The sequence below is a fragment of the Cetorhinus maximus genome, chromosome 9, assembly GCF_964194155.1.
Source record: "Cetorhinus maximus chromosome 9, sCetMax3.hap1.1, whole genome shotgun sequence".
Lineage (NCBI taxonomy): Eukaryota > Metazoa > Chordata > Chondrichthyes > Lamniformes > Cetorhinidae > Cetorhinus > Cetorhinus maximus.
In genome coordinates, this window is record NC_135887.1 from 52,020,252 (window position 1) to 52,036,968 (window position 16,717).

Here is a 16,717-nt window from a genome sequence, read left to right on the forward strand (position 1 = left end):
GAGAGTTCAGAACCAGCGCACGTGTGGGGAAGCTTCAAACAGTGACGTCAGCACAAAGTTGAGAGCTGATTGGTGAGTAGTGGGTAAGTGTTTTTCTCCAGTTTTTTTCTTTAGTTTTTCTCTAGTTTAAAATAGATTAAGCTAAGGAAAGGTAAGGGTTCTAGTTTTTATTTAAACTTTTTTAATTTAACTTTTTTCACTGTATTTAGCTTAAAGTAAAGGTTTTTTTTTAACTAGAGGCATGGCAGGGCAGCTCAGTCCCCTGTTATGTACCGCCTGCAACATGCGGGATGTCCTAGATGCTCCTTGCGCTCTGACTGGCCACATGTGCAGGAAGTGCCAAGCTGCAGCCAATTGAGCTCCATGTTTCGGAGCTTGAGCGGCAGCTGGAGGCACTGAGGTGCATCCACGAGGCTGAGAGTTTCGTGGATAGCACTTTTTTAGACATGGTCACCCCACAGCTTACGGAAGTGCAGATAGAGAGGGAATGGGCGACCATCAGTCAGAACAAAGGTGCCAGGCAGGTAGTCAGGAAATCCCCAGGGCACATCTCGCTTGTGAACCGTTTTTCTGTGTTGGAAAACGGTGAGAGTGACGGTTCCTCTGGGGAGTGCAGCCACACTCATGGCACTGTGAGTGGCTCAGCTGCACAGTGGGGAAGGTAAAAGAGGGGAAGGGCAGTAGTGGTAGGTGACTTGATAGTAAGGGGAACAGACAGGTGCTTCTGCGGCCATAGACGTGACTCCAGGATGGTATGTTGCCTCCCTGGTGCCAGGGTCAAGGATGTCACTGAATGGCTGCAGGGCATTCTAAAGGGGGAGGGCAAACAGACAGAGATTCTGGTACATATTGGTACCAACGACAGGTAGAAAGAGGGATGAGGTCCTGCAAGCAGAATTTAGGGAGCTACGAAACAGATTAAAAAACAGGACCTCAAAGGTAGTAACCTCTGGATTACTTCCGGTGCCTCGCGCTAGTGAGAATAGAAATAAGAGGTTAGTCCAGATGAATGCGTGGCTGGAGAGATGGTACAGGAGGGAGGGCTCTAGATTTCCGGGACATTGGGACCTGTACAAGGCAGACGGGTTGCACCTGAACTGGAATGGGACCAACATCCTTGCGGGAGGTTTGCTGGTGCTGTTGGGGAGGGTTTAAACTAACTTGGCAGGGGGATGGGATCCTGAGGGGGGGTTCAGCAGGGGGAGATGCACAGCCAAAATTAGAAGAGAGAGCAAGTGAGTCTGGAAGGCATAGAAATTATAGGCCAGTTAAGACACGAGGGATAAAAGCAAAAAACTGTGGATGCTGGAAATCCAAAACAAAAATAAAAATACCTGGGAAAACTCAGCAGGTCTGGCAGCATCTGCGGTTAACGTTTTGAGTCCGTATGACTCTTCAACAGAACTAAGGAAAAATAGAAGAGAGGTGAAATATAAGCTGGTTTAAGAGGGGGTGGGACAAGTAGAGCTGGATAGAGGGCCAGTGATAGGTGGAGATTGCCAAAAGATGTCATAGACAAAAGGACAAAGAGGTGTTGACGGGTGGTGATATTAGCTAAGAAATGTGCTAATAGGTGACATTAAGGATAGAAAGCAGGACAAGCAAGGTACAGATAGCCCTAATGGGGGTGAGGTTGGGGGAAGGGATCGAAATAGGCTAAAAGGTTGGGATTAAACAATGGATGGAAATACATTTAAAAATAATGGAAATAGGTGGGAAAAGAAAAATCTATATAAATTATTGGAAAAAAGGGGGATCAGAAAGGGGGTGGGGATGGAGGAGAGAGTTCATGATCTAAAATTGTCGAACTCAATATTCAGTCCGGAAGGCTGTAAAGTGCCTAGTCGGAAGATGAGGTGCTGTTCCTCCAGTTTGCGTTGAGCTTCACTGGAACATTGCAGCAGGCCAAGGACGGACATGTGGGCATGAGAGCAGGGTGGAATGTTGAAATGGCAAGCGACAGGGAGGTCTGGGTCATGCTTGCGGACAGACCGAAGGTGTTCCGCAAAGTGGTCACCCAGTCTGCATTTGGTTTCTCCAATGTAGAGGAAACCACATTGGGAGCAGCGAATGCAGTAGACGAAATTGAGGGAAGTACAAGTGAAATGCTGCTTCACTTGAAAGGAGTGTTTGGGCCCTTGGACAGTGAGGAGAGGGGAAGTAAAGGGGCAGGTGATGCACCTTTTGCGGTTGCATGGGAAGGTGCCATGGGACGGGGTTGAGGTGTAGGAGGTGATGGAGGAGTGGACCAGGGTGTCCCAGAGGGAACGATCCCTGCGGAATGCCGCCGGGGGGGTGAAGGGAAGATGCGTTTGGTGGTGGCTTCATGCTGGAGTTGGCAGAAATGGCGGAGGATGATCCTTTGAATGCAGAGGCTGGTGGGGTGATAAGTGAGGACAAGGGGGACCCTATCATGGTTCAGGGAGGGAGAGGAAGGTGTGAGGGTGGATGCGCGGGAGATGGGTCGGACACTGTTGAGGGCCCTGTCAACCAGCGTGGGTGGAAAACCTCAGTTAAGGAAGAAGGAAGACATGTCAGAAGAACTGTTTTTGAAAGTGGCATCATCAGAACAGATGCGACGGAGGCAAAGAAACTGAGAGAATGGGATGGAGCCCTTACAGGAAATGGGGTGTGAGGAGCTGTCGTCAAGGTAGCTGTGGGAGTTGGTAGGCTTGTAATGAATATTGGTGTACAGTCTATCACCAGAAATTGAGACAGTTAGGTCAAGGAAGGGAAGCGTCAGAGATGAACCATGTGAAAATGATGGAGGGGTGGAAATTCGAAGCAAAATTAATAAATTTTTTCCAGGTCCAGATGAGAGCATGAAGCAGCACCGAAGCAATCATCGATGTACCGGAGAAAGAGTTGTGGGAGGGGGCCAGAGTAGGACTGGAACAAGGAATGTTCCACATACCCCATAAAGAGACAGGCATAATTGGGGCCCATGCGGGTACCCATAGTCACACCTTTTATTTGGAGGAAGTGAGAGGAGTTTAAGGAGACAGTTCCTCCTACCTCCTCCTGGACATGACCCCACCATTGAAATCAGAGTACCAAATTGGGGGAAGGCTGATTTTAATAAGGTCAGATATGATTTGGTCAGAGCGGACTGGGAACAGCTACTTTTAGGTAAATCTGTGTCAGAGCAGTGGGACTCATTCAAGAAGGAAATAGGGAGAGTGCAAGGCCAACATATTCCAGTAAAGATAAAGGGTGGGACCAACAAATCCAGGGAACCCTGGATATCGAGGGATATGCAGGATTGGATTAAGAGAAAAAGGTAAGCTTATGGCAGATACCGAGGGCTCAAAACAGCAGAAGCCCTAGAGGAGTATAGAATGTGTAAGGGGGAAACTTAAAAAGGAAATTAGGAGAGCAAAAAGGGGGCATGAAAAAACATTAGCAGGTAAAATAGAGGAAAATCCAAAGTTATTTTACAAGTACATTAAGAGTAAGAGGATAACTAGGGAAAGAGTAGGGCCCATTAAGGACCATAGTGGTAATTTGTGTGTGTAGCCGGAGGACGTAGGTAGGGTTCTAAATGAATACTTTGTATCTGTGTTCACAAGTGAGAGGGACGGCGTGGGTATGGAAATCAGGCAGAAGGACTGTGATATAATTAAAGAAATTAGCATAGAAAGGGAGGAGGTTCTAAGTGGCCTGGCAGGCTTAAAAGTAGATAAATCTCCAGGCCCGGATGAAATGTATCCCAGGCTGTTGAGTGAGGCAAGGGAGGAGATAGCAGCGGTGCTGGCAATAATTTTCAATACTTCTCTGGCCACAGGAGAGGTGCCAGAGGACTGGAGGACAGCCAATGTGGCACAGTTATTCAAGAAGGGAGGAAGGGATAAACCAGGAAATTACAAACCAGTCAGTCTAACCTCAGTGGTGGGGAAACTATTGGAAGCAATTCTGAGGGACAGAATTAATCTACACTTGGAGAGGCAGGGATTAAGCAAGGACGGTCAGCATGGTTTTGTTAAGGGGAGGTCATGTCTGACCAATTTGATTGAATTTTTCAAAGAGGTGACCAGGTGTGTAGATGAGGGCAATGCATTTGACACAGTTTACTTGGACTTCAGCAAGGCTTTTGATAAGGTCCCGCATGGGAGACTGATGACGAATGTAAGAGCCCATGGGATCCAAGGCAATTTGGCAAACTGGATCCAGAATTGGCTGAGTGGCAGGAATCAGAGGGTGATGGTGATGGTCGAAGGGTGTTTTTGTGACTGGATGCCTGTGTCCATTGGGATTCCACAGGGATCGGTGTTGGGTCCCTTGCTGTTTGTGGTATATATAAACGATTTAAACTTGAATGTAGGAGGGTTGATCGGTAAGTTCGCAGATGACACGAAAATTGATGGGGCGGTAAATAGTGAGGAGGATAGCCATAGATTACAGGAGGATATAGACGGGCTGGTCAGATGGGCTGATCAGTGGCAAATGGAATTTAATCTGGATAAGTGTGAGGGTGATGCACTTGGGCAGGACAAACAAGACACGGGAATACACAATGAATGGTAGGACCCTGAGAAGTACTGAGGATTAGAGGGACCTTGGTGTGCATGTCCACCGGGCCCTTAAGGTAGTGGGACAGGTAGATAAGGTGGTTAAGAAGGCATATGGGATATTTGCCTTTATTAGCCGAGGCATAGAATATAAGAGCAGGGAGGTTATGCTGGAACTGTATAAAACGCTGGTTATGCCACAGCTAGAGTATTGTGTGCGGTTCTGAAATCCACAATATAGGAAGCATGTGATTGCACTAAAGAGACTGCAGAGGAGATTTACCAGGGTTTTGCCTGGGCTGGAGAGTTTTAGTTATGAGGAGAGATTGGATAGACTGGGGTTATTCTCCCTGGAGCAGAGGAGATTGAGGGGAGACATGATTGAGGTGTATAAAATTATGAGGAGCATAGATAGGGTAGACAGGAAGGAACTTTTCCCCTTGGTGGAGGGATCAATAACCAGGGGACATAGATTTAAGGCGAGGGGCTGGAGGTTTAGAGGGGATGCGAGGAAGAATTTTTTCACCCAGAGGGTGGTGGGAATCTGGAACTCACTGCCTGAAAGGGTGGTAGAGGCAGAAACCCTCATAACATTTAAGAAGTATTTGGATGTGCACTTGCGATGCCATGGCATACAAGGCTATGGGCCTAGTTCTGGAAAATGGGATTAGAATGGTTAGGTACTTGTTTGACCGGCGCAGACTTGATTGGCTGAAGGGCCTTTTTCTGTGCTGTAGACCTCTATGACACACTCTGTCAAATGCAGCCTTGATGTCAAGGGCAGTCACTCTCACCTCGCCTCTTTTTTCTATGTTTGGACCAAGGTTGTAATGAGATCAGGAGCCAAATGGCCCTTGTGGAACCCCACCTGAACATCAGTAAGTATGTTTTTGCTCGTAAGTGCCGCTTGATAGCACTGTCGACGACACTTTCCATCACTTTTCTGATGATTGAGAGTACACTGATGGGGCAGTAATTGGCTAAGTTGGAATTGCTCTTCCTTTTGTGCCAGGACATACCTGGGCAATTTCTCACATTGCCGGGCAGCTGCCTGTCTTGTAGCTGTACTGGAACAGCTTGGTTAGGGGCATGGCTAGTTCTTCAGTACTGTTGCCAGAATGTTGTCAGGGCCCGTTGCCTTTGCGGTATCCAGTGCCTTTCAGCCATTTCTTGATATCACCTGGAGTGAATCGAATTGGCTGAAGACTGGCATCTGTGATGTTGGAGTGCTCGGGAGGAGGCCACGATGAATCATCCACTCGCCGTTTCTGGCTAAAGATTTTTTTTTATTCATTCATGGGATGTGGGCATCACATTTATTGCCCATCACTAATTGCCCTTGAGAACTGAGTGGCTTCCTAGGCATTTAAGAGTCAACCACATTGCTGTGGATCTGGAGTCACATAGGTCAGACCAGGGAAGGACAGTAGATTTCCTTCCCTAAAGGACATTAGTGAACCAGATGGGGTTTTACGACAATTGACAGTGGTTTCATGGTCATCATTAGACTTTTAATTCCAGATTTTTTTATTGAATTGAAATTTCACCATCTACCATGGTGGGATTTGAATCTAAATCCCCTGAACATTACCCTGGGTCTCTAGATTGCTAGTCCAGTGACAATACCTCCATGTCACCACCTTCCCCTTGAACCTTGTCTTTTGCACTGATATGTTGGGCTCCCCCATCATTGAGGATGGGGAAATTTATGAAGTCTCCTCCTGTTAGTTGTTTAATTGTCAACTATCGTTCATGTCTGAATGTGGCAGAACTGCAGTGCTTAGATCTGATCCGTTGGGTGTGGGTCGCTTGGCTCGGTCTATTGCATGCTGCTTCAGCTGTTTAGCATGCAACCAGTTCTATGTTGTAGCTTCACCAGGTTGACGCCTCATGCTTAAATATGCCTGGTGCTGTTCCTGGCATGCCATCCTGTAGCCTTCATTGAACCAGTGTTGATCCTGCAGCTTTATGGAAATGGTAGAGTGGGGGATATGTTGGGCTGTGAGATTACACATTGTGTTTGAATACAATTCTGCTGCTGCTGCTGATGGTCCACAGTGCCTCATGGGAGCCCAGTTTTTAGTTGCTAGATCTGTTCAAAATCTATTCCATTTAGCATGGTGGTAGCGCCACACAACATGATCGAGGGTATTCTGAGTGTGAAGACGGGACTTTGTCTTCTCGAGGACTGTGCAGTGGTCTCTCCTTCCAACACTGTCATGGACAGGTGCATCTGCGACAGGTAGATTGGTGAAGACAAGGTCAAATAGGTTTTTCCCTCTTGTTGGTTCCCTCACCACCTGCCACAGTCCCAGTCTAGCAGCTATGTCTTTTAGGATTCAACCAGCTGGGTCATTGGTGGTGCTAACAAGCACTCTTGGTGACGGACATTGAAGTACCCCACCCAGAGTACATTCTGTGCCCTTGCCATCCTCAGTGGTTCTTCTAATTGGTATTCAACATGGAGGAGTACAGATTCATCAGCTGAGGGAGGGTGATAGGTGGTAATCAGCAGGAGGTTTCCTTGCCCATGTTTGACCTGATGCCATGAGACTCCATGGGGTCTGGAGTCGATGTTGAGGACTCACATGGCAACTCCCTTCCAACTCTATATCACTGCTGCCACCTCTGCTGGGTCTTTCCTGCCGGTGGGTGAGGACATACCCAGGGATGGTGATGGAGCTGTCTGGGACATTGTCTGTAAGGTATGATTCCATGATTATGACTATGCCAGGCTGTTGCTTGACTAGTCTGTGAGACAGCAGGTGATGGTTTTCTCATTCTTCTGCTGCTCTTGTCCTTCTGGGTGGTAGAGATTGTGTGTTTGGAAGGTGCTGTTAAAGGATCCTTGCTGCAGTGTATCTTGCAGCTGGTATGCACTGCTGCCACAGTACGCTTGTGGCGAATGGAGTCAATGTTTAAGGTGCTGGGCGAGTTGCTGATCAAGCAGGCTGCTTTGTATTGGATGGCGCTGTGCTTCTTGAGTCTTCTTGGAGCTATACTCATCCAGACAAGTTTAGAGTACTCATCACTTGTGTCTTGTCGATGGTGAACAGGCTTCGGGAAGTTAGGAGGTGGGTTACTTGCTGAAGAATTCCCAACTTCCGACTTGCTCTTGTAGCCTCAATATTTATATGGCTGGTCCAATTAAGTTTCTCAGATTATGTGCTTACTTTGCATTAAATAGTTTAGATAAGTTTTTGTTTTTCTATCTGTAATATTCCTGAAAAATATATATTACATCGCTTTATCCTTTGACCTGTATTGCCTAAAGCTGGGTGAAAAGTCTGCTCTAAGTTTGAGAATTCCGTTGGTTGCTGAATATGGCAGTGGGTTTTTTGCGAACAATGAACAGTATTCAAGTAACTTGGTGAGATTTTTGTTGTAGGCACTTAATGTTTCAGATCTACACTTTTAGTAGCTTCAATTAAGGTCTTTATACAGGGGCAATAAGGTCATGGCAACAACCCTTCTCAGCTGCTTTTGTGGAATGAGTGTTTTGTGGTGATGATGACTGAACTCTCTCTTGATTTTTTTTTTCTCTCCCCAGTACCTGATGGTGAAGTTTCTCTGTCCCCGCCAAGAGGATGAGAACAACGTGCGTATTGGCATCAAGCATCTAACCATTCGTGGTTACTTGAGACCATCCAATCAAGAGTGTGTCTCTTTCTCTGATACAGCATCAAGCGGTCTTGTTACTGGGCAAACTCTCGTGTTGAAGACACTCTACTTTATCCAGCAACTGGCACAGGATGCCGTATGTTGAAACTTATTTTAAAAATCCATATAGCATATAATGCAGTGGAGACATGAGAAGAGTGGTTGAGGTCTGGAATGTGCTGTCTGAAAGTCTGGTGGAGGCAGTTTCAATTGAGGCATTCAAGAAGGAATTGGATTATCATCTGAAAAGGAAGAATGTGCAGGGTTACAGGGAGAAGGTAGGGGGAAAGCATGTGGTGAATTGCTCACTTGGAGAGTCAGCAGAGACACAACAGGCTGAATGGCCGCCTCCTATGCTGCAACCATTCAAGGAGACTCTGTTTAAAATGAAACTTTTCTTTTAACTTGCTTGTGATTTTTACTGGTGTTCGTTTTCACCAGCCCTTAAGATCCTCATCTCTATGACTTGTTTGCATATAGGTGCAGAGAGGGTGGCTGCCCACTTGGTTATAGCAGATCATAGCCAAACAGATTCCTGTCTTACAATTTAAGAATCATACAGCAAGAAGGTCATTTGACCTATTGTGCCTCTGCTGGCTTTTGGAGGAACTGTCCAATTCATCCCGCTCCTGTGCCCTTTCCCCTCGCAAATTTTTCTCCTTCCAAATATTCATCCAATTCTCTTCAGAAAGTTGTTATTGAATCTTGCCACCCTTCTGAGCAGTGCATTCCAGATCGTCATAACTAGTTGCTGAAGAAATTTCTGTTGATCTTGCCTCTGGTTCTTCTGCCAATTACCTTAAATCTGTCATTAGTTACTGACCAATCTGCCTTTGGTAACAGTTTCTCCTTATTTACTCTTGATCAAAACAATTGATGATTTCAGCACCTCTATTCAATGCTGCCTTAACTTTCCCTGCTTTAAGGAGAATCACCCTAGCTTCTCGAGCTTGTTCATCTAACTGATACACTGCATCCTTGTTATCATTTTAATAAATCATCTCTGCATTCTCTCTTGACATCCTTCTTAAAGTATGGTATCCATAAATGGTCACAGTACTCGAGCAGGGGCCTGACCAATGATTTATAAAAGGCTTAGTGTAACTTCCTTGCTTTTGTCCTCTACACTTCTATTTATAAAGCAAATGTTCCTCAATCCTTTAGCAGCCTTTTCAACTTGTCCTGCAAACCTTCAAAGATTTGTGTATGTACACCCCCTTGTCTCCCTGTTCCTGAAGCTCCTTTAAAATTGTGCCCTTTAATCTATATTACCTCTTCTCATTCTTCCTACAAATATGCATCACTTCATGCCTCTCTTTGCTAAATTTTATCTGCCACATGTCTGCACATTTCACCAGTCTGTTTGTCTGAAGCCTGCTACTGTCCTTCTCACAATTGCTACGTTTCTGAGTTTCATGCCATTTGCAAACTTGAAATTATGCCCTATATACCAGAATCTATATATCAGAAAGAGCAGTGATCCTAACACTAGCCCCTAAGGAACATGACTATGCACTTCCCTCCAGTCTGAAAAATGACCGTTCACCACTACACTCTGCTTTCTATCTCTTCGCCAATTTCATATCCACATTGCTACTGCCCCTTTTAATCTCATGGATTTCAATTTTCCTAATGAGCCCTATTGTGTAGCACCTTATCAAATGCCTTTTGAAAGTCCATATACACATCAATCTCATAAATTTCTTCAAAGAACTCAGTTAAGTTTGTTAAAGGCAAATTGCTTTCAACTAATCAATCCTGATCAGGACTGTATACATTTTTTGTTCATCAGAATAATATTATAACATCATAACCACCTCCCTAGCAAGGACCTCTGCGAACCTTTTACATAATGGAACATAATTGGCACTCAGTGTGGTCTGTATTGCAGTTTTTTTAGGTTGTTTTGCCCACTGGCTTGATGGTTAATTGGTAAACTTTCTTTACCTGTAGGCAGAATTAAGGGAGCGGAGGTTAAAACAGAAACCTTACCTGGACTTTTCAGACCTTAACCTACAACTCTTCTGGAACTTCTATGAAAAATTCAGACAGAAGTAAGCCAGCATTTTTTCTTTCCTCTGATTTTAACCCTGTTACTTAACCTCTCCTGATGCAGAAATTAATGTTGGAGTAGAATCTTTAGGTGATGGTTCTGGTACCTACACATTACACAGCCATCGTGACCAGGGGCAGGGACTGATGGAATGCCAGGGTAGTCACTGTTAAGAAACACTGCAGCCAATTTGCACACAGCAATGATAATGACCAGATAATCTGTTTTAATGATGATGTTTGCGAGATAAAGGCTGGCCAGGAGAACGCCCTTGCTCCATTTTGAAGCAACGCCATGGCATGTTTTGCGTCTACCTGAGAGAGCCTTAGTCTGAAGTTTTATCAAAGGGACAGTACAGCCCACCAAGAGTACAACATGGTGGCGTCAGCCTAGATTTTGGATTCTAGAGTGGCACTTGAATCCACAAACTTTTGATTGAGGTGAGAGCGCTACCACTGAGCCACGACTGCCAGAACAGAGTCCAATTCTGTTGGTACAAAAACAAAAATAGCTGGAAAAACTCAGCAGGTCTGACAGCATCTGCGGAGAGGAACACAGTTAACGTTTCGAGTCTGAATGACTCTTCATCAGAACTAAAGAAATATAGAAATGTGAAACATAAGCTGGTAGAGGGGGGTGGGATGAGACAGGTAGATAGAGGGCCAGTGATAGGTGGAAGCAAAGAAGAGATTGTCAAAGATGTAGACAAAAGGACAAAGGGGTGTTGACGGTGGTGATATTATCTAAGGAATGTGCTAATGGTGACATTAAGGGTAGAAAGTAGGACAAACAAGTGGCAGATGGCCCTAGTGGGGGTGGGGTGGGGGAAAAGGGATCGAAATGGGCTAAAAGGTGGAGATAAAACGATAGATTTAAAAATAGGTGGGAAAAGAAAAATATATTTAAAAAATATAAATTATTGGAAAAAGGGGGATCGGAAAGAGGGTGAGGATGGAGGAGAGAGTTCATGATCTCAATGTTAAGTCCGGAAGGCTGTAGAGTGCCTAGTCGGAAGTGCTGTTCCTCCAGTTTGCGTTGAGCTTCACTGGAACATTGCAGCAGGCCAAGGACGGATGTGTGGGCTTGAGAGCAGTGTGGTGTATTGAAATGGCAAGCGACAGGGAGGTCTGGGTCATGCTTGCGGACAGACTGAAGGTGTTCCGCAAAGCGGTCACCCAGTCTGCGTTTGGCCTCTCCAATGTAGAGGAAACCGCATTGGGAGCAGTGAATGCAGTAGGCTAAATTGAGGGAAGTGCAAGTGAAATGCTGCTTTACTGGAAAGGAGTGTTTGGGCCCTTGGAAGGTGAGGAGAGGGGAAGTAAAGGGGCAGGTGTTGCATCTTCTGCGGTTGCATGGGAAGGTGCCGTGGGAGGGAGTTGAGGTGTAGGGGGTGATGGAGGAGTGGACCAGGTTGTCCTGGAGGGAACGATCCCTGCGGAATGCCGCCGTTGGGGTGAAGGGAAGATGTGTTTGGTGGCGGCATCATGCTGGAGTTGGCGGAAATGGCGGAGGATGATCCTTTGAATGCAGAGGCTGGTAGGGTGATAAGTGAGGACAAGGTGGACCCTATCATGGTTCTGGGAGGGAGAGGAAGGAGTGAGGGCGGATGCGCGGGAGATGGGCAACCACTGTGGGTGGAAAACCTCAGTTAAGGAAGAAGGAAGGCATGTCAGAGGAACTGTTTTTGAAAGTGGCATCATCAGAACAGATGCGACGGAGGCGAAGGAACGGAGAGAATGGGCTGGAGTCCTTACAGGAAGCGGGGTGTGAGGATCTGTAGTCAAGGTAGCTGTGGGAGTCGGTCGGCTTGTAATGAATATTGGTGGACAGTCTATCACCAGACACTGAGACAGAGAGGTCAAGGAAGGGGGGGGGGGGTGGACTGTCAGTGACGGATCCTGTGGAAATGATGGAGGGGTGGAAATTGGAAGCAAAATTAATAAATTTTTCCAGGTCCAGACGAGGGCATGAAGCAACACCGAAGCAGTCATCGATGTACCGGAGAACGAGTAATGGGAGGGTGCCTGAGTAGGACTGGAACAAGGAATGTTCCACATACCCCATAAAGAGGCAGACATAACCGGGGCCCATGCGGGTTCCCATAGCCACACCTTTTATTTGGAGGAAGTGAGACGAGTTTAATTCTGTTGGTGTTGGGGGAGCTGTGTGTGAGAGCCTTCATAGCCTTCCCATTTAATAGCCTAGGACTACTGAGACAAAATGTGCTTACTACAACCTGGGACTTTACTTCAGTTCATGGCTCAATGCATCCCTGTGTAGTATGGTTTGTTCCACGACTATGTCTAATCCAGCACATTATGAAAACCAAGGCAATGGAACTAAAAGCACTTAAAGCCCTTCTGCTAAAATGTTCTTGTTTCTTTGAGAGTTGGGATATTTTTTAATAAAAGAATTGGTTTGTGCTTCTAATTATTTTAAATATTTTATGCATGGGAATGTTGATAATCAAGCTTTTGGTAAAATCATTTGTAGAAGTTGAAAGTTTTTTTTCAGGTGGAGAGAATTAATATTCAACTTAGTATAAAGGAATGGAGTATAGCACAGATTGGATTGAAAACATAATCAAGCAGAATATATAGTCATAAAATTCAGTTGATTTGAAGCCCATTTCACTTGTTAAATATGCTACTGTAGCATAAGGAATTTACAGGTTAGTGTTCAGTTTATGTCAAGTCCTTTAGGTTGTAAATAGCCATAGAATCATGAAATAATATAGTACAGAGGAGGCCTTTCAGCCTATTGAGCCTGAGCTGACTCCTTCGAGTGGTATTAAATATTTACATTCAGTCTGCTTTCATCAGTTGCTATACATCCAGATGGTTTGATAGTCTAGAGATGGCAGGCAGAATGGTGGTAGGTATTTTGCCGTGATGCCGTATGGCCTATTGCTTGTGCACTCCCAGTCTCAGGCTCTGTTGGTAGTGGGGAAAAGGAAGGCAGCAGGTATATTCTGTGCAAGTAGGGAAATAAATTAATGGCTGAATTATCCAGGTTCCTCTCCCATTCCTCCATTTGAGACTGTATAATCATGCTCAACTGCATATTGGGACCTGGTATATGCATAATTTGAGACATAGCATATGGTAGATGTAGCATACTTGGGGCAAGCAGGCGAATTTGGACCTATGGTAACTAAATCTTTTTAAACATTGGGTAGAGCGTGGGTTTCTTGGCCACATGTCTGGATTACCAAGGTAGTAGAAGGCAAAGTAGAGTGGAGATTTGCGAGTGCTTTTGGGGAGGCTTGAAACTAGGTTGGCAGGGGATGGGCACCTGAGATGGAGCTCAAATTGGAGGGAAGCAAAACTGGTAACAGGAAATAGAAAAGTAGTAAGCAAAATTATGAGGCAGACGAAGTAAAGGCAAGCATCAAATAAGATCAGAACGTGGAAAAGTTAAGGGTACTCTGTCTGAACATACGTAGTATTCGCAACAAGGTAGATGATTGAAGGCACAAATAGAGGTAAATGGGTATGATTCAATTGCCTTTACAGAAACGTGGTTACAGTGTGACTGAGACTGGGGCTGACTATTCAAGGATATTTGTTATTTAGGAAGGATAGGCAAAAAGGAAAAGAAGGTGGGGTAGCGCTGCTAATAAGGAACGAAATCTTATATCGAAGGATCAAGATGTAGAATCAGTTTGGGTGGAGCTAAGAGACAGCAAACATTGGTGAGAGTTATTTATAGGCCACCTAACTGTAGTGGTAACATTGGGCACAGTATAAATCAGGAAATTAGAGCTGCAGGTGTCACGTGTAATATAGTAATAATGGGTGATTTCAGCTTGCATAAAGACTGGGTAAACCTAATGCCGTGGAGGATGAATTCCTGGAATGCATCCAAGTTGAGTTTCTGGATCAGTACTTTGAAGAACCAACTAGAGATTGGGCTATTTTAGATTTAGTATTATATAATGAGAAAGGGATAATTAATAACCTTGTTGTAAAGGAGTGTTCAGGAAATAATGACCATAATATAGAATTTACATTTCGTTTGAAAGTGAAATGGTTCATCCTGAAACTATGGTCTTAAAAATTTGAAGAAATGAAACTATGAAGGTATGAGGGGCAAGTTGGCCATTGTGGATTGGGAAAATACACTAAAAAAAAATTGACAGTAGAGAAGTAATAGCTAGTATTTAAAGAAGTATTACATTGTCTACAACAAATATATATTCCCCATAAACACAAAAATCCAGCAGGAAAGGTGAATCAACTGTGGCTAATAAAAGAAGTTAAAGAGTCATACGAACTCGAAACATTAACTCTGTCTTCCTTTCTACAGATGCTCTCAGATCTGCTGAGTTTTTCCAGCTATTTTTGTTTTTGTTGTAAAAAAAGTTAAAGATTGCATTAGATGAAAGGAAGTGGCTTATAAGGTTGCCAGAAAAAGTGGTAAGCCCGAGGATTGAGAGCAATTTAGAATCCAGCGAAGAAGACTAAGAAATTGATTAAGAAAGGGAAAAGAAAATATGAATGCAAGCTACCGAGAAACATAAAGGTGGACTGTAAAAACTTCTTTAGGCGTGTGAAAAAGAAAGATTAGCAAGGACAAAAGTGGGTCCATAACAAGTGGAGACAGGATAACTTAAAATGAAGAATAAGGAAATGGCAGAGAAATTAAGCAATTACTTTGTGGGTCTGTCTTCTCGGAGGAAGATACAGAAAATCTCCCAGAAATACTAGGGAACCGAGGGACTTGTGAAAATGAAGAAGTGAGAGAAATTAGTATTAATAAAGAGATAGTACTCGAAATTAATTGGATTGTATATTGAAAAATCCCCTTGGCCTGATGAGTTACATCCCAGAGTGTTGAAGGAGGTGGCTGTAGAGACAGTGGATGCATTGGTGGTTATCTTTCAAAATTCTATAGATTCTGAAAAGGTTCCTGCAAACTGGAAAGTAGCAGATGTGACCTCATTATTTAAGAAGGGAGGGAGAGAGAAAACGGAGAACTACAGTCCTGATAGTTTGATGTCAGTAGTAGGGAAAATGTTAGAACCTATTATAAAGGTTGTGATAATTAGACACTTAGAAATCAATGATATGTTTGGGCAGAGTCACAATGGATTTATGAAAGGGAAATCATGTTTGACAAACTTTTTGGAGTTTTTGAGTTTGTTCCTTGCAGCATAAAAGAGACCCAGTCTCTTTGTATTTGTATTTTCAGAAAGTTTTTCAAAAGGTCCCACAAGGTTAGTAAACAAAATTAGAGCACATGAGATTGGGGACAATATACTGTTATGGATTGAGAATTGGTTAACAGACAGAAAACAGAGTGGGAATAAACGGGTCATTCCCAGTATAGCAGGCTTTACTAGTTGGGTACTAGTGCTGGGACCACATTTGTTCACAATCTATATAAATGAATTGGATGTGGGGACCAAATGTAATATTTCCAAGTTTGCAGATGGACAAAACTAGGTGGGAATGTGAGTTTTGAAGAGGATGCAAGGAGGCTTCAAGGGGATTTGGGCAGGCTGAGTGAATGGGCAAGAGCATGGCAGCTGGAATATTATGTGAGTAAGTGTGAAGTTATCCACTTCGGTAGAAAAAACAGGCAAAGTATTTCTTAAATGGTGAGAGGTTGGGAAGTGTTGATGTCCAAAGGGACCTGGGTGTCCTTGTTCATGGGTCACCAAAAGCCTGCATGCAGGTGCAGCAAGCAATTAGGAAAGCAAATGGCATGTTGGCCTTCATCGCAAGAGGATCTGAGTACAAGAGTAAAGATGTCTTGCTGTAATTGTATAGAGCCTTGTTGAGACCGCACCTTGAGTATTGTATACAACTTTGGTCTCCTTATCTAAGGAAGGAAATACTGGCCATAGAGAGAGTACAGCAGAGGTTCACCAGACTAATCCCTGGAGTGGCAAGATTGAACATGCTCAAGACAGAAATTGATAGGTCTCTAGATACTAATGACATCAAGGGAAATGGGGGTAGCACAGGAAAGCGACGTTGAGATCAGTAACGATCTAACTGAAGGGTGGAGCAGGCTCAATGGCCAAATGGCCTACCCCTACTCGTATGCTCTTTGTTCCTATCTGCCTGGCTGTGAATTGTGGGTGCATACTTCATTACAGTGTAGTGTAACTTATTGGCGCTTAACTGGGATACAGGAAAGAGGGGTGTAGCAACTAAATTTTGATGTACTGCAAATTGTCCCAATAACTGTCAAATGGAAAACTATGAAGATCCATAATTTCACAAAGGATTCACTGTTCGTAGTGATTTCAAAAATATTTTGACTGGGACCAAAATATATTTTGAAATACAATTCAGCATTCAATCTACAATTTGGGTTGAATTTAAGAGAGGGTATGAGAAGAACTAATAAAGGGAATCCAAAAGTCTTCTATAGGCACATAAATAGAATAGTCAAAGGGTGGTGAAAGGAGGAATGGCAGGTTAGGGACCAAAAAGGGATTTATGCAAGGAGGCATAAAGCATGGCTAAGGTACAAATTGACTACT

At 44.2% G+C, this 16,717-nt stretch overlaps 1 protein-coding gene across 5 annotated transcripts in view; it reads left to right on the plus strand.

The window, feature by feature from the left end:
- The window catches only part of zzef1 (zinc finger, ZZ-type with EF hand domain 1), a 283,385-nt gene that overhangs the window by 64,793 nt on the left and 201,875 nt on the right, over positions 1-16,717 (plus strand). For all 5 annotated transcript variants that reach the window (XM_078548719.1, XM_078548721.1, XM_078548723.1 and 2 more), the window contains exons 13-14: positions 8,059-8,265; positions 10,122-10,222. In XM_078548719.1, the coding sequence (XP_078404845.1) occupies positions 8,059-8,265; positions 10,122-10,222 (308 nt within the window). The remainder of the gene's footprint in view (positions 1-8,058; positions 8,266-10,121; positions 10,223-16,717) is intronic.